Source organism: Mustela lutreola, chromosome 15, assembly GCF_030435805.1.
Source record: "Mustela lutreola isolate mMusLut2 chromosome 15, mMusLut2.pri, whole genome shotgun sequence".
NCBI classification, from domain to species: Eukaryota; Metazoa; Chordata; class Mammalia; order Carnivora; family Mustelidae; genus Mustela; species Mustela lutreola.
The window spans coordinates 59,249,567-59,268,742 of NC_081304.1; the positions used below are offsets into that span (position 1 = coordinate 59,249,567).

The 19,176-nt window shown below is 54.4% G+C and overlaps 1 protein-coding gene across 2 annotated transcripts; it reads left to right on the forward strand.

Annotated features, from left to right (window-relative positions):
- Positions 1 to 3,992, forward strand: LOC131816027 (asialoglycoprotein receptor 1-like). 2 transcript variants are annotated; one of them, XM_059148318.1, is made up of 10 exons: positions 4 to 329; positions 940 to 1,089; positions 1,695 to 1,811; positions 2,119 to 2,214; positions 2,306 to 2,377; positions 2,462 to 2,533; positions 2,730 to 2,816; positions 2,920 to 3,074; positions 3,349 to 3,452; positions 3,603 to 3,992. In XM_059148318.1, exons 2-10 carry the CDS (start codon positions 1,023 to 1,025, stop codon positions 3,760 to 3,762), a joined length of 930 nt encoding a protein of 309 aa, XP_059004301.1. In that variant the 5' UTR covers positions 4 to 329; positions 940 to 1,022; the 3' UTR covers positions 3,763 to 3,992. The 2 variants fall into 2 exon arrangements, with proteins under 2 accessions (XP_059004302.1, XP_059004301.1); XM_059148319.1 differs by lacking the exon at positions 1,695 to 1,811 and having other exon boundaries at positions 1 to 329.
- Positions 3,993 to 19,176: the final 15,184 nt, after the last annotated feature.

Here is a 19,176-nt window from a genome sequence, read left to right on the forward strand (position 1 = left end):
TCTCCCGAATGGTAAAAATGAGGAAGTCAGGGGGCTCCAGAGGAGCGGAAAGGGAGTAGATACACCCCGGAGGAGGAGAGCCAAAGCTGCCCCATATCTACCTCTCACCTCACGCAATCTCCCTGAGTTCCCCTCCAATCCTTCCTCCGCTCGCTGCCTGAAGACTGGGACACTCCAGAACACAGCTTACAGCCTGCTGGGCTCAGGTCCCTTAGAGGACTCCTCCCTCACTCCACCACCACCTCCACTCTCCAGGATTTTGTGTTTTTCCAACTTGGGTCACTGCTGCAAGAGGAACCCCCAAATCGCAGGCTTCAGACATTCCACAGGTAACGGGGCTGGGAGCTTCGGGGACTCCCAGGGGACAGGGAGGGTGTCGGGAGAGCTGAGAGCGGGGACTGTGGGTCTCAGGTGGGACCGAATCAGAGGAGAGGTAAGGGGCAGCTCGGGGCCTGAATGGCCAAGTGCGATGCCACCCTCCCCTCCTTTCCCTGCACTGGGCTTGGAACAGGGCGGCCTAGCCTTGCTCACAGGCCGGGACGTGGACTCAGCCTTGTTCCAGCCCCACCTCGGCTGGAGCCCTGACCCTGATACTCACGCAGTTCCCCCTTAAGCCCAACCACAGCTCTGAGCCCGGAGTCAGCTTGAATCTTGGCAGCAGCCCAAACCTGAAGTTGACCCTAGACTCTGGTTCTGGTTTCGGTGCTAGGCCTTGCCCAGCACACCCACGGCTCCCACAGGAGCCCCCGGCACACCCCAGGGCCAGGACCGGAGGTTTTACCTGCACCTTCAGTCCCCTGCTCGACCCGCCCCCCCTGCCCCGTGCCTGGCTCTGACCCCACTCCCAACCTCACCGGTACACCCAGAACCACCTCCAAGCCTCTCTCCACCCTGGGCTCCTCTTTGGCTCCGTCCGAACCTCAACTCCGAATCCCGCAGCCTCCCCCGCAGGTCCGGCCTCTGCCTCTGCCTGGCCCCTGGCCCTGCCTTTCGGCTCTGCCGGCCGCAGTCTCAATCCCAGCATGTCGACGCAGTATGAAAAATTTCAGCACTCGGAGTGCGAGAAGCAGAGCCAGGGGCCTGGAAATGGTAAGTGGAAGGGGAAAATGTTCCCGCCTTAAACTGCCCCCCATCGTGCAGAGGATTCCTGCTGTGATGTCTCATCTGTGCCTCTACTGTGCGCAGTTGGAGGGTCTCCTATTGGAGGGGGCCCGGCCCCAGCCTAGGGAGCCCCAGGGTGAAGAGGATTCAAGGTCCTGAGAAAGACAGGGACAGGGACAGGGAGAGCCACAGGGGGCCTGGGTTCTTATACTCTGGGGAAGAGCATCCAGGTTTGGAAGGAAACCTCACCTGTGACCCTGACCGTGCAGGTGAGTTAAGCCTTTGAAGGCCTGGCTGCCCCAGCTCGGTCTGGGTCCTTCTGTCCCCTCCCCCAACTGTGATGGGACCTTGAGTGTCACCATCATCCCCCATCTGTGGGTCCTTGTGTACGAGTGTCCCTGCGGGCGTGAGGGGCCCGTGTGACTGAGGACTTGTGCTGGTCCAGGAAGGGCCAGAGGCCTGGGTGTCCTCTGCCCCACAGCACCCTGGGACAGCCTCCCACCAGCTTTGCCTGCACCACCCCCCTCTCTGACAGGTCCCTGGGGCTCTCTCCTCTCCCCAGTCTCCTGCCCTGATGCCCTCTCCTCTCACAGGGCTGCCTCTGCCTCGGCCCTTCCTGAAGCAGCTGTGCCCTGGCCCTCGGCTTCTGCTGTGCTCCCTGGGCCTCAGCCTCCTCCTGCTCGTCGGCATCTGTGTGCTGGGATCCCAGAGTGAGGGTCGCAGGGTGGGGAGGGAAGAGAGAACGCCCGGGGCGCTGGGGCATGTGGGTGGCCGGGAGGGACAGTGGCCTGTCGGGTGGCTGCTGGCTCTGCACTTATGGGCTGGATAACCTAGCCAAATGACCTGGCCTCTCTGAACTTTGTTTCCTGCTCTGGGATTCTGGATAAGGATACCACCTGTCCCCTCCAGTTGGGTCATGGGAGGACGCAGGGAGTCAAGCCATGTCACGTGGGGGGCTCAGCGCCAGCTCTCAGAGGGGCCGTAAATCTCAGCCCTGCTTGTCCCCTCCCTGCTCAGATTCCAGGTTTCGGAGGGACCTGGCGACCCTGAGAGCAACTTTCAGCAACTTCACTGCAAACACTGAGGCCGAGGTCCAGGCGCTGAGATCCCAGGGTGAGCCCCGCACAGAAGCGGCTTGGGACACGGGGGCTGTAGGGGAGGCGGCGCTGAATCTGGAGGCCCACCAAGTCCCCCTGTCCTGCAGGAGGCAAAATGCAAGAAGTGATAACATCTCTGAAAGCCGAGGTGGAAAATCAGAAGCAGGAGGTGCAGGCAGGTGAGCTCCTTCAGGACCCTGGGGCTCCGGGGGTGGAGACTGGGGTGGGGGCAGCTGCAGGGTCCTGAGTGCCTGCCCCTCCAGCCCGTAGCTTGAATGACAAGGTGTTTTCCCTGGAGAGCAAGCTCGAGAAGGATCAGCAGGAGCTCAAAGCAGGTCAGCAACCCCAACACCGCTCCCCTCTGGGGGGGGGGCAGCTCCCCTCCACCAGGACGGGGTGTGTTGTGCTGGGAGGGCACGGGGTGGGGTGGGTGGAGGGGGTTCTGGGGCGGACCGGGGCAGGGCCATCGGGCTACCAGGGACTAGCTGAGCCCCAGGCACCGCCCCCACCGTGCACCTGTGTGTGTCCCAGGTCATTCCGATACACTCCTTCTGGTGCAGCGGCTGGCCAGAGACCTGAGATCCCTGACTTGCCAGATCGTCGCTCTCAAGAGCAACGGTGAGGGGTGTGAGGGGGTGCGCGTGGGCTGGGCCCCATCTCCTGTTCCTCCCTCCGGGCGCGGGCGCTGTGTCTCAGACCCTCCCTTGCCCTGGCCCTGCAGGGTCTCAAAATACCTGCTGCCCCCCTAACTGGCTGGAGCACGAGGGCAGCTGCTACTGGTTCTCCGGCTCCTCCGAGAAGACGTGGGCAGATGCGAACCTGTACTGCCGGCAGGAGAGCGCACACCTGGTGGTCGTCAACTCCAGAGCCGAGCAGGTGAGCTCCGCAGGGGCGAGGGTCCCAGGACGTGTCCCATTTAAGGAAGCGGTTCTCAACCTCGCTGCAGGGCGGAATCACCTGGGGGGCTTGACATCCACGTCCCCGCCCCCCCCCCCCCCCACACACACACAGTTGGCTGAGCCACCCTCGGAGGATTCATCTCGGGTTATTGGAGGAAACAGCCCCAGCCTCAGCAGATGGAGGGGACATGTCAAGCGCAAGGAGCTGGCTGGGCTGGGGAGACCTCACCCTTGGCCTTCTGTCGCCCCAGACTTTTGTGCAGGAGCACATCAGCTCACAAACGTGGATGGGCCTCACTGACGCTGACGGAGCCTGGAAATGGGTGGACGGGACGGACTACGAGACCAACTTCAAGTAAGCACGCCCTGGCTGCCCGTGCCCTTCTCCTGCCTGGAGCTCTTGCTCCTGCAGGGTCTGGCTCTCAGCCCCTCATTCCCGGGTTCCCCCACACCTCCCCGGGGTGCCCTCGGACCGTCCCAGCAGGTTGCGGTCCTCTCCCCGCAGGAACTGGAAGCCAGACCAGCCAGACAACTGGGATGGGCACGGGCTGGGCGGGGGCGAGGACTGCGCACACTTCGAAGTCGACGACGGCAAGTGGAACGACAACACCTGCCAGAGGGTCTTCCGCTGGGTGTGCGAGACCAGCCTGGGCAGGGCCAGCTAGCGCCGCGGGGGTGCCTCCTGCAGACCTCCCGGTCCAGACGCAGGGAGGGGGAGGGGCCTTCCCTGAGACCCTTACCAGGCGGTGGGGAGAGGACCAAGCCTGTGGAGGTTGGGCTGCTGCCACCACGATGTTCTCCTTGGCGTTCAAAAGACTCTCTAGAGTTCTTCAAGGTTTTGCCTTTTTAACCTGGTGCATCGAGGTGTCATGACATATAAAACTGTAAGACATTTGAGGTGTCCATCATTGTGATTTGGTAAACATACACCCTGGGAAGGGGTCCCCCATCCAGTTAATAACCTCACATGTTTGTCTCTTGTGCGCGTGTGAACACGTAAGTTCTGCTCCCTTGGTAAATTCCAGTTATACGATATGTCACCTGTCGTCACCGTAACATCATCAGACCTCATTCAACCAGCAGCCGCAAGCTGGCATCCCTTCACCCGCCTCTCCCGATCTCACTCCCCGGCCCTACCAACCTACTCTCTCTTTCTATGAATTTGACTTATTTCTTTTTTCCGATTCACATATAAATCCTACAGTGCAGTATTTGTCTTTCTCTGGCTCATCCACTCGGCACGATGCCCTCAAGGTCCCTCCCTATTGTTGCAAAGCGTAGAATTCCCCTCCTTCTCGTGGCTGGACACGGCTGTTTTGTGTACACAGCACACACCCTTATCCAGGTGTCCACTGCGGGACATATCAACTGTTTCCACATCTTGGTTGCTGTGAATTAGTGCTTACAAGGGATATGGAAAGGCAAGTACTCTTTGATACTCTGTTTTCATTTCCTTTGCCTGCATGCCCTGAAAATGGCGTGGCCAGATCACGTGGTAGTTCTGTTTCATTTTTTGTGGAACATTCTTACTATTTTCCAGAGTGGCTACACCAGTTTGCGTTCCCACCAACAGTGCATGAGGATTGTAAGTTTTTTTTTTTAAATCTTAAAAACAATTTTATTGCAATGTAATTCCTACAGAAATTAATATGTAATATAAATATAAATATACCCATTTTAAAAAAAATGTTTTTTTTTTTTTTTAATTTGACACTGAGATAGAGAGTACAAGTAGGCAGAGAGGCAGGAAGAGGGAGAGGGAGAAGCAGGCTCATGCTGAGCAGAGAGCCCGATGCGGGGCTCTATTCCAGGACCCCAAGATCATGACAAGAGCCAAAGGCAGCCGCTTAACCAACTGAGCCACCAGGCACAATATACCCATTTAAAGAGTAGAGATGACTTTTGACAAATGTGAATAACTCACGCCCAATCTAGATACAGAACGTTTCCATCTGCCCAAAGTTGCCTTACGACCTTGGTTGTCTACTGCTTCCTGTCCCCAGGCAGCCAGTGAATGACCTGCTTTCTTTCGCTATTGATTGGTTTTGCCTGTTCTAGGTTTTCACACTATATGCTCTTTTGCAAAACCTTATGTAGCTCAGATGGCCTGATTTTCAGCAATCTTAACACAGCAGAATGGAGAAGGCTGGGTGAGGCCTTGGACAGTCCTCTGTGACTGTGAAAGGAGCATTTCCTTTTTACAAGCATTTGAGTTCAATTCTTTTCTGTCAGTTAAGAGCTGTGTACACTTAGGGTGATAAGGAAAGGCAGAGCCCAGAGCTGCCATGAAAATCTGGTAAGGTGTGTTGGTTAGCGATTACTGTATAACCAACCATTCTGACTAGCAGGGGCTTGAGGCAAAAACCACCGTGGAACTGATGGAAAACTAGAGGCAGAAGTTACATTTGAAAGAAGTGTAACTTCAAGGGCACCCAGGTGGCTCAGTGGGTTAAAGCCTCTGCCTTTGGCTCAGGTCATGATCTCAGGTTCCTGGGATCGAGCCCCCCATCGGGCTCTCTGCTCAGCGAGGAGCCTGCTTCTGTCTGTCACTACCTGTCTCTCTGCCTACTTGTGATCTCTGTCAAATAAACAAATAAAATCTTTAAAAACAGAAATAAATACCATAAACATAAAGTATGGCTGAGGTAGGGAGTATGGACTTTGGGGAGAGCGGAATGCAAAGGGACAGGCAGGTAATTAGCATGGATAAGAGGGAGGTGGAAGGAAGATCTGGTTTTTGGACTGGAGGGACCACGTTGGGGTGATGGTTTTTGAGAAGAAAAACAGAAAAACAAATGTACAGAAAAAAACAGTCCCATGACACGAACCTATTAACATGAAAATGGGAATCTATTTTACCCATAATAGTTTCAAAATCTGAAATATAGGCATTGGATGTCTTTGAAGAAAACCTTGACACTGACTGAAGGACAGAAAACAAGACCCAAACGCATGGACAGTCACGCCTGCCATTGGAGTGGGAAGACTCAGTTTCATCAAAACGTTGGTTCTCCCAGTAATTTTAATGCCATTTCAAGTCAAGCCCCAGTAGGGTTCTCTCTCTCTCTCTTTTTTGAGTCAAAGTTTTATTTTGAAATAATTTTAGATTCACATAGAAGTTGCAAAAATAGGGCACCTGGGAGGCTCAGTGGGTTAAGCCTCTGCCTTCAGCTCAGGTCATGGTCTCAGGGTCCTGGGATCGAGCCCCAGAGTTTGCTTCTCCCTCTGCCTGCTGCTTCCCCTTGTGTGTTCTCTCTCTCTGTCGAATAAATAAATAAAATCTTAAAAGAAAAAAGGAAAAGTTGCAAAAATAGTAAAAAGAGTTCTTTTGTACCTCCTCCCCTCCCCCGATGATGACATCCTATGGGACTGTAGTAGAATTCTCAAAACCAGAATATTGACATGGGTACAATACTATTAACCAAACCACAGGACTTTCGAGGGGTTTTCACCAGTTTTGTTTTAATTTTTTTAATATTTTATTTATTAGAAAGATAGAGCAAGAGCACAATAAGGGGAGCACCATCGGGAGAGGGAGAAGCAGGCTAAGGCAGGGAGCCCGATGCGGACTCGATCCAGGACCCTGGGGATCAGGACCTGAGTTGAAGGCAGGTGCTTAATTGACTGAGCACCCCCCCCCCCCAGGGGCCCCGGTTTCTCCAGTTTTAAATGCATTCTTTGATTTGTTGATCTTTGGTGGAGAGTTCTAGAAATGTTACCACCTGTGCAGATGAAGCAGCTATGACGGGATTCAGGTTGCAGCTCGGTCAGAGCAACTGAGTCCTGCTCCCGCAGGACTCCACCCTGGGGGGTGACGGTCCTTTCTCGGCAGGCTAATCTTGTCACCTTGCCAAGGTTACATAAGTGCAATCCTGCGATATGAACCTTTTGGGCTTGGCTTTTTTCCCTTGGGCGTTTCCTACCACCGGGTTGAGTGGCAGCTGAACCCCAGGGACTCCCAGGCCCACCCTGAGGTGCCCTCTGAGTAGTACCTGGGAGACGTTAAGAGAACACTCTGGATGCGTCCTGGGAAATTTGAGAGCCAACATGCCTTTCTTGGCAGGAACAGGCTGGAAGCAGAGATCCGGGACTGGAGCTGCCTTGGGTATCATGGGGTTAGGCTGCCTCTGGGGGCAGGGACGTCAGAGAACCTGCAAGCCGGGAGGGCTTCATGGAAGGAGTGAGCTTCCGCAGTGGCCCCGGCATCAGCCGAGGGAATGGTGCCTACAAGCTTAAGGGCCTGTGCAGGTTTACACGCTCCTGCTCAGGCTTGAGACTTGTAGGGATGACCCTGCAGGGGAGGAGTGGGCAGAGCTGGGGGTGACAGTCCCAGGGAGGGCCGCCTCCTCCTCCTGAGGGCCGCTGGTGCGGGCGCATACCATGGGGTCTTGGAGGCACCAGCAGCAGACCCCACGGAAGAGCCAGTGTTTGGAAGCCCGCCTTAAAGATCATCCAGAGCCCACAACAGCGCCAGTCCCAGTCAGGTATGACCGCGGGCCCCTCCCCTTTATTTCTCTCCCTCCTTCACTTCAGCCCTGGAGGAGCAAAGAGAAACATAGCAAGGGGACAGGGAGAGAAAGAGGAGGAAGAACAGGGACAGCACAGCCATGTCACCCATCGCAGCCCCCACTGCCCCGCCCCCAGTGAGCGGACCGGGGCCGGGGCTGGGGGTGGGTAGGGAACGGTCTCAATGCTTAGGAGTCCCAGCTTGGGTTCCGGCTGGCCTGGGCATGTCACAGCTGAAGAGGAGACGGTGAGCAAAACTTAAACGACCGCTTAATTGTAAGCACACCCAAGACACTCTCCAGCTGTGCGGGGAAGAGAGACTGAAGCAGGTGTGCGTTTGGACTGTCGTAAGGGAGGGAGAGAAAGAAAGCTGTTTCTTGATTGTTCCCTACCATATAGCACCTACCTAATGAGCAAGTCGTACATAGATATGGGAGAATTATAAGGAGAGTTATTTGCAACTCGAGGACAACAAAATCTAAAAGCCGGAGGAGACGGATGGCAAACCGGCAGCAGGTCAATCTGCTAAGGTCGTCCACGGGACAGGAAAGCGGCACAGACTTCACATCAGAGAAGATCGCGTACAGACAGTCAAAGGAGGATATACATGGCAGTGGAGAAGCCGATTTTACGGATTGTATGAAGTTGCCTTAGAAGTGAGGATATCTAGAACGAGGCAAGTTCTAGAATGGAAAGTAATGTGGGTAGATTATCCGAAATAGTTAAACCAGTGCGGAGCTGGTACGTGAACAGAGACAGTTCAAAAGAGCTGAACGGAGAGCCCAGGTACATACAGGGGCTCAGCACGTGATAAAAGTGTGGTTTACTCCACAGAGGAAAGAAGATTCTACAAGTAACGTGTTAGCAAGTGGACGGGCACGTGGAGAATGAGAATCAGATCTTTCTTTTGGTCCTTAACGTAAATGAGTTCCAGGTGACTCGAGAGGTCAATGTAAAAATGGAAATAATAGAAGCATTGAAAGAAAACTGGGAATAATTCTCCCATAATCTCAGAGTGAGGAGCCTTTTAAAAAGTATGACGCTGTGGGTGCCTGGGGGGCTCAGTCGGTTAAGCATCTGCGGTCTGCTTAGGTCATGATCCCAGGGTCCCAGGATCAAGCCCCACATCCCTGTCCCTGCTCAGCAGGGAGCCTGCCTCTCCCTCTCCCACTCCCCCAGCTCGTGTTCTCTCTCTCAGTGTGTCTCTCTGCCAAATAAATAAAATCTATAAGTAAAGTGCAAATGGCTCTTAAACACATAGAAAGACCCTCGTTTTCTATCAAGCTGTCACAGAATAAAAAGTTTTTTTTTTTTTTAAGGTTACTTATTTGAGAGAGAGTGTGAGCACATGAGCAGGAGGGAGAGGGGAAAGCAGAATCCTAGTGAAGTGGGGAGTGGGATCCAGGGCTCGATCCCAGGACCCTGAGATCACCACCTCAGCCGAAGGCAGACTCTTTTTTTTTTTTTTTTTTTTTTAAAGATTTTATTTATTTATTTGTAAGAGAGAGAGAGTGAGAGCGAGCACAGGCAGACAGAGTGGAAGGCAGAGTCAGAGGGAGAAGCAGGCTCCCTGTGGAGCAGGGAGCCCGATGTGGAACTCGATCCCAGGACGCTGGGATCATGACCTGAGCCGAAGGCAGCTGCTTAACCAACTGAGCCACCCAGGCGTCCCAGCCGAAGGCAGACTCTTAACCCACTGAGCCACCCAAGCGCCCAGAGACCAAAAGGTTTTTTAAACTCACTATATCTGTGGGGGTTTGGGGGAACCAGTAACTGGCCCACAGAGCTGCTGGGAGTGTTGGTACAGCCCCTCTAGAAAAGTTTGACAAAAGCAGTTAACGTGAAACAGCAAACAATCACCGCTCATGTCTCCCACAGATACACGGTGTGTCCTTCCCAAGCCAGTCGATTTACAACCTAAACGTTGTAAATCCCGGGGACAGCAGAGCTGTCAAGTGGAATGTCATGCCCGTGAGAAAGGAAACCGCTTGACAGAGGAAGATTTCCAAGTTGTGAAATGGGAAAATCCAGGTAGGAGCGGTGTACGAAACATGCTACTCTTTGGGTAAAAAAAATAAATGAATACATTTGTGGATGCATAGGGTCTCCCAGGAGGAGTACATGTGAAAGGATGGTGCTTGGGCTTCCAGGGGGGACTGAGGGGTAGACAAGAAAAGGAAGGGAAAATCTCCGTGGTGTCCTCTGTCTTTCAGCCTTGCTGTCCTACACCAATGTTACTAATTTAAACAAACAAAACAAAAATGCAGAAGATCTAGGAGCTGGTCCGTGTGTACAGCTGAGTTTCCTTGATCTTAAAAATAACTAGGTTATTCTTTTCTTTTCTTTTTTTTTTTTTTTGAAGATTTTGTTTATTTATTGGAGAGAAAGAGAGAGCGAGAGCATGAGCAGGGGGAGGAGTGGAGGAAGAAGCAGCCTACATTGAAGAATCGATGTTAAGTGATATCTGAAATCTGAGCAGATTTTATTATTTTTTAGGTTTATTTCTTTATTTTAGGGGGGAGGGGCAGACGGAGAGGGAGAGAGTCTTAAGCCCTATGATATTCCATGATGAGTGCAGAGCCCTACAGAGGGCTCGATCTCAGGACCCTGAGAGCATGACGTGAGCAGAAGTCAAGAGTCAGGGGCTCAACAACGGAGCCAACCAGGCCCCCCAAAAGATGAGCGGGTTTTGAAGAGGGGTGGAAGGAGGAGAGGCAGGAGGAGATCTGGCCACACACAGGAGAGATGCGTGCATTCAAGGTTGATCATTCCCCTTTCTGAGAAGAGGACGCCTAGGCTCAGAGAGGCTAACCAACTCTCCAGAGATCACACAGCATTGCAGCTGGGCTGTAACCAGAGCTCATTGCTCAACTCAAAGAATTGACAGCCCTTGCCCGTGAGCCTGTCACCAAGGAGCCCAAGCAGGGGCAGGGGCCTCGGCTCCTGGAGGGTTGGCCCCTCCCACCCTCCCCCATCTTGGTCCCCCTGGGGCATTAGGTGTCCAGACTGGGAAACCCTCAGGATATTCATTCATCCTTTTCTTTACAAACCCTCAGCACAGCCAGCCCAGAGGTCACTGGCTGTGGTGGGGGGGGGGTGTCTTCCTGCCTTGTCCTGCTAGTCTGTTGGGGTGCCCGTGAGGGCTCGTGGATCTTGTGCACTGCCTGGGAGGTGGCTGTGCCAGGCAGAGCCCTGAGTCAGGCGCCACAGTCACGAAAGAGCTCTGTAATAAGCACTTGCACTGGCGAGAGGAAGGTGAGTGGCTCCCCTGGACCCGGGCAAACTTATCTGGAGCCATCACAGTCCGGAGACTTCAGGGTCAGGAAAGGCAGAAGGTGGAGGAAGGGTAGATGGCCTCTGGCCCCTTCCAGTCCTGCTCCTTCTCCCTGGGGGGCCCAAGAGGAGGACTCCGGGAGCTGGGGAAGGGGGAGAGGAGAGGAAGCGGCCCCAGACGGTGGTGCCAAGTGTCAGCCACCCGTGGAGATGGAGGTGGGGGGAGGGGAGCGGCGCCACCTGCCCCCACACCCGCCTGTCCCCCTCCCGCCCACACAGACTGCAGGACCCAGGATAGGGTGCCTCAAGAAGCAGATGGTGTGATCCAACCCTATAAGGGGATTTGACTGCCTTCTCTTCAAGCAGCCATGGCCCTGATCTGGGACAGTCACCTGGCCGTTCTCACACCCCAGTCACGTGTGGCCTTCCCTCCTTTTCCGGCTTGGTGAACTCTGGGTTCTCTCCCTTCCCTCTTCTCCCCCTGTGGGTCCAGGGGCCCTAGCTTGTTGGAGCGGGGCTTCACAGTGTCCTCACTGGGGTCTCCTGAAGCGCCCACACCCCACCCTGGGATCTGCCAAGGTTCCTGGGCTGCTGGTCCACACCCACTACCCTGGTTTCTCCCAGCTCCAAAGCCTATGGCCCCTGGGTCTGCTGGCCACTCTTAGCCTCCCACAAATTCCTTTAAGGACGCAGAAATCTTTAGATAACTGTCCTGATGGGAGACTCAGGGTTTGTCCTGAGCTCCCTTTGCCCGCACACACCGTCTGCCACATCTACTTTGGTGGGGGGGCTCTGTGGGGGGAGGGGAACGTTTCCCTCTGAGGTCCTTTGCCAGCCTCTCATCTGATAAGCACAGATTGTCTCTGACCTGCTGAACCACCAACCCAATGCACATTCAGTCTTCCTGTCCCCAGAAATCCGACCCCATCAATGGTCTGAGCTCAGATCCCTGGGACAGGACCCACAGCAATGACTCCCCGCTTCCTTGCAGGTCCCCCCTCCCCAGGTGGCACCACATATCTCCAAGCCCCGGGGGGCTGGCTCTGTCCCGGCGTTCTCTCTGGACGCAGTCAGCCCTGTGGCCCGTGTCACTGCTGTTGTGGTCTGCTCATCCTGAAAGTCAAAGTGCTGGAAATCGAAACAGCTTTTCTCTCCTCCACAGCCTGCCTCTTGCAAATTTACAGTCACCTTGCTCTTCACAATGTGGCTTCCATCATGAGTTTTGCAAATACATTCAGAAATCCAGCTGAAATTTTGTCTTGGTTTATGTGCGTATCTGCCCAACTCAGGAGGGAGTAGCTAAGTGGGGCTTGATGTTGGGGACAGAGAGGCCTCATCGACTGCTCCAAATGGTATCGCCTGCTTGCAAACGTTTCATTTAATATCTTGGATTTTCTAACTGCGTAACATGTGCTTTCTAAATTTTATTTATTTGTTTGAGATTGAGAGAGAGAGCACACAAGCTAGGGGAGGGGGAGGGAGAGAGGCAGCTCCCCACTGAGCAGGGAGCCCAATACAGGGCTTGATCCCAGGACCCCAAGATCATGACCTGAGCTGAAGTCAGATACTCAATGGACTGAACCACCCAGGTTCCACTAAAGTGTATTTTTTTAAATTAAGAATAATAAATATATGATATTGAAATTACTAATTAGAAATTTTCACCAGTTCTTACAAGTTCTCCAGGTCTGGAATGAGTGCATCAGGTCATGCTGTAACTGTCACACACACACACACACACACACACACAGACACATCAACAACAAAGACAAAATCAACTACAGCCTGGTTGCGGGAGGCAGAGTCATGGGGGCCACAAAGAGGAGGCTGCCCCAGCTCCGAAAAGTCGGAATCCTGGGGGTGGGCTTGGTTAGATGAGTGTGTGTGATTGGTGACAGGGTCTGGATATTAAGAATATTAATGTCCAGAAGGTAGGGTAGGGACTAGGAGAAGCTCAACTAATCTGGGACAGCTGATGCATCAGAAAGCTCAAAGACTGAACAAAAAAGTGTTATGTTAAAGCTACGTTTTCACAAAGCAAAACAATAACAATCAGCACCCTGAACTTTCTTCTGAGTGGCAAGAATATATTTCAAAAGAAGACTGCTCCTGGGCGTCTAGGTGGCTCAGTCGGCTGAGCATCTGATTTTGGCTCAGGCAACGATCTCAGGGTGCGAGGATCCAGTCCCACCCTGGGCTCCCACCCTGGGCTCCCTGCTCAGTGGGGAGCCTCTGTCTCCCAAATGAATGAATGAATGAATGAATGAATAAACGAATAAATAAATAAATAAATAATATTTTTTAAAAAGAGAGAGAGAGAGAGATTGAGAGAAGTCTGTTACCTAATTTTAAGAGCTGGCCCGTGCTGGCTCTCTGATTTTGCAAATAAACCCTCTGCATTCGAAGCTACCCGAGACCCTCTTCTGATAAAGGACTTGGGTTTGAGAAAGATAGAACTGCTCGTCGGTGATCCTGCCGGCTTTTCTAAGTTGTTTCTGGAAACAAGGAGGCTTAGGTGAGGAGGGGATGAGACTGTGGAACAGGGTGTGGCCCTTGTAGCTTTGGATTCGTTGGAACCCGCATGGCAACCCTACTTAGAAGGACTGTCTGGTTAAAAGCTGCAGGAAACCTGTGGATTGGGTGATGCAGAAAGGTCATCCTGGGACCAGGGTGCCCCACACACCTGTTCAGGGCTGAACTGTGTCCTCCCAGGAGGTGTTGAAGTCCCAGCCCCCCCGCATCCGTGACTGCGGCCTTATTTGGGAACAGGGCGGCTGCGGATGCGGTTAGTACGATGGGGTCGCTGTAGCTTGATCCAGGATGGCCGCGGTCCCCGGGGGAGGACAGACGCAGACACAGAGGGGAGGACACCAGGGGCCACCCAGGCAGCCCGGCAAGGACCGTCGCGAAGCACGGGGGCCAGGAAGAGGCCAGGGTGGGGGTGTCCCGTCCGGGATGTGGAGGGAGCCGGCCCCGCTGGCCTCCGGGCCCCGCTGGCCTCAGGGCCCCGCTGCCCCGCCGGCCCGGGACTGGAGGCTGCAGCCTCCGGCACACAGCGGTCCCCTTCTGGGGATCTGTCGCTCCTTGGTCGCCCTAGAGACCAACAGCCCACCCACGGCTGGGAAGCGGCCGAAGCCGAGACAGGCCGGAAAGGGGCGCTGGCGCCTGCGGGCCTCGCAGTCCTCCGCGCGGCTCGCTCGCCGGCCCAGCCCGGCATCCAGGCATGCCCCGCGGCCTCTTCCCGCGTGCTCAGGGACGCAGGTCCGGGGCAGCCCTGCCCCCTCCCCGGCCAAGCGCCGTTAGGATTGGTTTAAATATAGAAGGACACGCCCACTCTCTTTTGCCGGTGATTGGCTCAGGCGTAGACACGAGACTCCATTCTGGCCAATGGTACGCGAGGGTCTGGCACTGGGCGGGGGGTTGTGTGAAAGCTTGTTTTCCGGGTGGGAAGAGGGAAAAGGCGCGGGACTGGGGCTGCGGGCGTCGCGCCGGCTTCTACTGGCCGAGGCCGCGGGCCCGGGGAGACGACCGGCGGTGCCCCAGTTACTGGGATTGCGGGTGTCCGAGGGCCCGAGCCGGCCGCTCTGGCCGCGTCTCCTCCGCGTGCTGTTCGGTTGCGGCGAGGGGCCGCGGGGTCGGGCGTTGCCGCGGGATGGAGCGGCTGCGGGGCGAGAGCGAGACCGTGCGGTGAGCCGGTCCGCGGGCGCAGCTCCGGCTCCACCGCCTTCCGCAGGCTGCGCCCGAGAATCGGGGCCCGACACCACCTGCCCTCCGGGGCGCGGCCGCGGCTGCCTGCAGTGACCCGGGTCGGGAGTCTGTGCGCGACCCTCTGACCGCGGGGCCCGGAGAGGAGTCGCGCCGCCCCGGAAGGCGGAGAGGACCGGATGTGTGTGACACTAGGCCGCTTCTGGTTGTCCTCCGTGGGCAGCACGTCTGTCCGGCTCTGCTCTGCCGCAGCTTCCCTGGGCCCTGCGGAGCCGGCGCGGGGGTGGGGGGGGGGCAGCGGGGAGTAGGAGGGAGCCGGTCTGCAGGGCCCATGGGACCAGTCCCAGCGTCCCTCACCGACCACCAGTCACAGCCCGTCCTGAGAGCCCAGCAGGTCTCTATTAACCGCTGGGCCTGGGATTAACCCCCTCCTGCCTTCCCGGTCCTCATTCCACTGCTGCTCTAAAGGATTTTTCCTGGATTCTTAGGATGTCTGTTTTCTTCGAGGTAAGGTCTGCTCCATCACATTAAGTGAAGCCAAAGAAGGACTGGGTTACATGCCCTCTGTGTCTTCCTGCTTGAGAGTCACCCCATTTCCTGGCCTGGCCCTTGGAAGCTGCCCGTATCAACACGGTCACATCCACATGGTGCATTTTGTAGAATTATGGTAAGGCAGGCAATGAATCAAACTCCTGATCTGTTTGGGATCTGGGAGGACTCAACCCATCTCTTGCACTCCTCTGAGGGGAAACCACCCACCCTGGCCAGATCCACACCCGCTTGGTGACACACGGTTTACACACGTAGTCCTTGCGGGGGACCAGCTCAGGTCTCAGCCTCACTGTTATGCCCAGAGTGGGGGACGCTTGCTCCTGCTGTGGGAGCTCTCTGCTGGAAATCTTTCTAGTAATTTTAAGTTTCCCTTTTCTTATTCATATTTTAAAGATGATTTATAAATTTATTTGGGGGAAAGAGAGGGTCCCAAGCAGACTGCTCATTGTGGAGCCCGATGGGGGGCTTAATCCCATGACTCCAAGATCCAAGAATCAGACACTCAACCCGCTGAGCCACCCAGGCGCCCCTGGGACGGAACTTTCTTAAAGACATAAGCAAACAGGGAGAAATCCACAGCTCTCCCACATTTGTTTGCTTTTTTTTTTTTTAAACAAACAATTTAAATAGAGCTTCAGTCTTACTTGGAATTGTTCCAGATGCGTTACAGATATTAACCCACTGAATTTCCACAGCAGTCCCACAAAGTTGTGCTGGCAGCAACCAGGAGCTTCCCTGGCTGTCACCATCAGCGTCACTGGCACCTTTTCTTTTCCGAAGTAGGTGCTGTCTTACCACCACCTGTTTTCGGGAGGAGGTAGCTATTTGCACAGGTGGGTGAAATAATTTGTTCTAGGTCATACAGCTGGAAGGTGGCAAAGCCAGAATTTAAACCTGGGCAGTCTGGTTACAGGGTCCCTGGTCCCTGTCAGAATCCTGTGTGCTAACATACACTATGTTCCCTACAAAATACGTTTGCTGTTAAGATTTTTTTTTTTTTTTTTGGCTGTTAAGATTTTTTAAAGGATTTTCTTTTTTTGGGTGCCTGGGTGGCTCAGTGGGTTAAGCCGCTGCCTTCGGCTCAGGTCATGATCTCAGGGTCCTGGGATCGAGTCCTGCATCCAGCTCTCTGCTCGGCAGGGAGCCTGCTTCCTCCTCTCTCTCTCTCTGCCTGCCTCTCTGCCTACTTGTGATCTCTGTCTGTCAAATAAATAAATAAATAAATAAAATCTTTAAAAAAAAAAAAAAGGATTTTCTTTTTTTTAGAGTTGCCTACAAGGAGGGAGCCTGGGTAGCTCATTAGGTTAAAGCCTCTGCCTTCGGCTCAGGTCATGATTCCAGGGTCCTGGGATTGAGCCCTGCATCAGGCTCTCTGCTTAGCAGGGAACCTGCTTCCTCCTCTTTCTCTGCCTGCTGCTCTGCCTACTTGTGCTCTCTCTCAAATAAATAAAATCTTAAAAAAAAATTGCCTACAAGGAACTGATTGAACCCATGAATATTTAGGAAATTCTAGGACGTGAATAAAACCTATCCACAAATTGTTTTCCAGTGTTGTGAAATTTTAGGAATATGAAATTTAGCAAAGAAGGTGATTGACTAATGTGATGTTTTGCACACATTTATTTATCAGTTTAGGTGCTTATAGTTTTCTTTTTGTGTTTTATTTATTTTTAAATGTTTTTCTTTCTTTCTTTGAGTGAGAGAGAGAGCAGAGGAGGAGGGAGAAGCAGACTCCCTGCTGAGCAGGGAGCCCAACTCCTGGCTCCATTTTGGGATCCCGGGATCACGACCTGAGCCCAAGGCAGGTGCTTCACCAACTGAGCCCCTGAGGGGCCCCTTCTTTTTGTATTTTAGACTTAATAAACTTTTCTTAGGTCTTTAAGCTATCTGTAAACACTTGGAAAGCTTCTAGCCCTAAGCCCTGTATACTCAGGGGATAAATCAGCTCTCCTCAAGGACGACATGAAAATAAACCCAGAAGCCATGAGCCACCCAAGAACAGCCAGGCTTTACGTACCATGGAGCTTGGGCCCCAGTCTTAGCCCATACTGCTGCTCACTGCTCTCAGCAGCCGCTGGCCACTGTCCCCCAGAACCTCTGCCCCTCAGCTCTCAGCACCAACTTTCCGCCTCCCAGATATCTGGGTCCAGGGTAGGGACATAACCCATAAATCAGGGTGCATCTGCTAGACAGCCGGCTGACCAGACCCCCCTTCACCTCTGTTGGCCCATTCAGGTGTGACCTTCCTCTGGGCCAGCCGCCAGCATCTTCAAATAGACAGAAGCTATTAGACTCACAAATGTGCTTTAAGCTAGGATCCATCCCACTTGCAGAGGTTCTGATTGTAATTCAAGAGAGATAAGACCAGACTTGAGGCTCAGGGAAGAAAATTGGGTAAAGCTGGTTGCCTGATAGGATAGAGGGAAGGGACCCTTAGGGAGAGAGATTGACTGCTCAGGTTGAGAATGCTTTGGGAGGAGGGAGATGCTGGAAAGGGCTTTGCAGAGGCAAGGACTGTGGAGTGTGGGAGGGGCAGAGATTGGGGCCGACCATCTGAGCTCTTTTGGAGGTCTTTCCCACCCTGTGCACAGAAACTAAGAGGTCGTGTGGCTTCTGGAACTCTGGGGGCCGCACACCCTCCCAGCAGTGTTAGGACTTGCCCACCCACCCCTCCCAGTGTGCATGCAAGGAGCTCTTCCAGGGGGGAAGAAAGCAGGTTCCCTCGCCCTTACTTGGCCTTCCAGACTCCACCCGGCACAGGACACAATCCGGAAGTCTAAATTACATCCCCGGGGGTGGGAAAACCTGTTCTTTGACTCCGTGTCTCCTCCCACCTTGGCTTTGGTCCCACTTGACAGTGCCCAGCTAGGAAGCAGATTCTGGGTTCCCGACAGCCCGAGGGCAGTCCAGGTGTTGTCAGCTGAGTCCCCTAAGAGGCTGGGTCCTCTGAGACCAGGGTGAGGTCCCAGGCTGGGGCTGGGAAGGCAGACAATGGGCCCAGCAAATGCAGGGGTAGCTAAGAGGTTGGTTTACAGCAGAGGAGAAATGACAGGCCTCACCCCTGCCCTTTCTCGTGAAACCCCCCCTTCTCAAATCAAGTCAGGAGGCCCACAGGGAGCTGGAGAAGACACTGGATGGGGGGGGATGCAGCGGTGGCTGCGTGTGTCCAGAACAATGGGAGGAAACAGAATGCAGGCGAACCTACACTTGTTCTGTGTTTTGTTGAGATATGATTGACATGTCCCTGGTTCCTTTTGACGGAGGAAGAATCCAGCCATCTGTGGACACTGAAAGCCCAGGTGCTCTGCCCCGGTGTCCCTTCCAGCCAGGATGAGAGTGCCTGCCTGGGGTTCAGGCGGTCAGGAACCCCGACCCTGGCCTTGAATCTGGAGATTGTGGGGGGTGGGGCAGAGAACACGCCGAGCCTCTGTTTCCAGGCGCAGTGGTGGCTTCGAGCTGGAAGGGACGTCTAGCGTCTGCTGGGGACAGCAGTGGCAGACCCACATTCTGCAGCCCTCTGGGTAATTCTGACACTGCGTAGCATTCTGGAATCCATCATTTCTGTCCCTCAGTAAGTCACAGTTGGTGCCCACAGCCTATAATTCAGAATTTTGACACAGACGTTAGCCGAAGTCCCCCGAAGATGCCAGATCAGACACGTTTGGATATTTAGGCACATGGCCCCGGCGCAGAGCCTTTCACTGGGGGCTCCCGCCATCCTGATCCTCATCCTTGGAAACTGGGCTGTCGGGAGAGTTCCAGCAGCCACAGACTGCAGACCTTGGGGAGGGGTCTCGGGAGGTGGGGGTGGTGGCAGGGGGCCTGGAAGAGGCACGGGAGGCAAACTGGGTAGAGGGAGTAAGTGTGGAGTAAGGAGTGGGGTCGGACTCCCAGGCCGGTGCAGCCGCACCCATGTCCTGGCTCCAGCCCAGCTCTAGCCTCAGCCCTGTGATCCCGTCACCAGGTTCCCCCAGCTGCAGACTCAGCAACTCCTCACCCTGTCCCAGTCCCCACTGTTCAAGGGACCCAGCCCGGATCTCCAT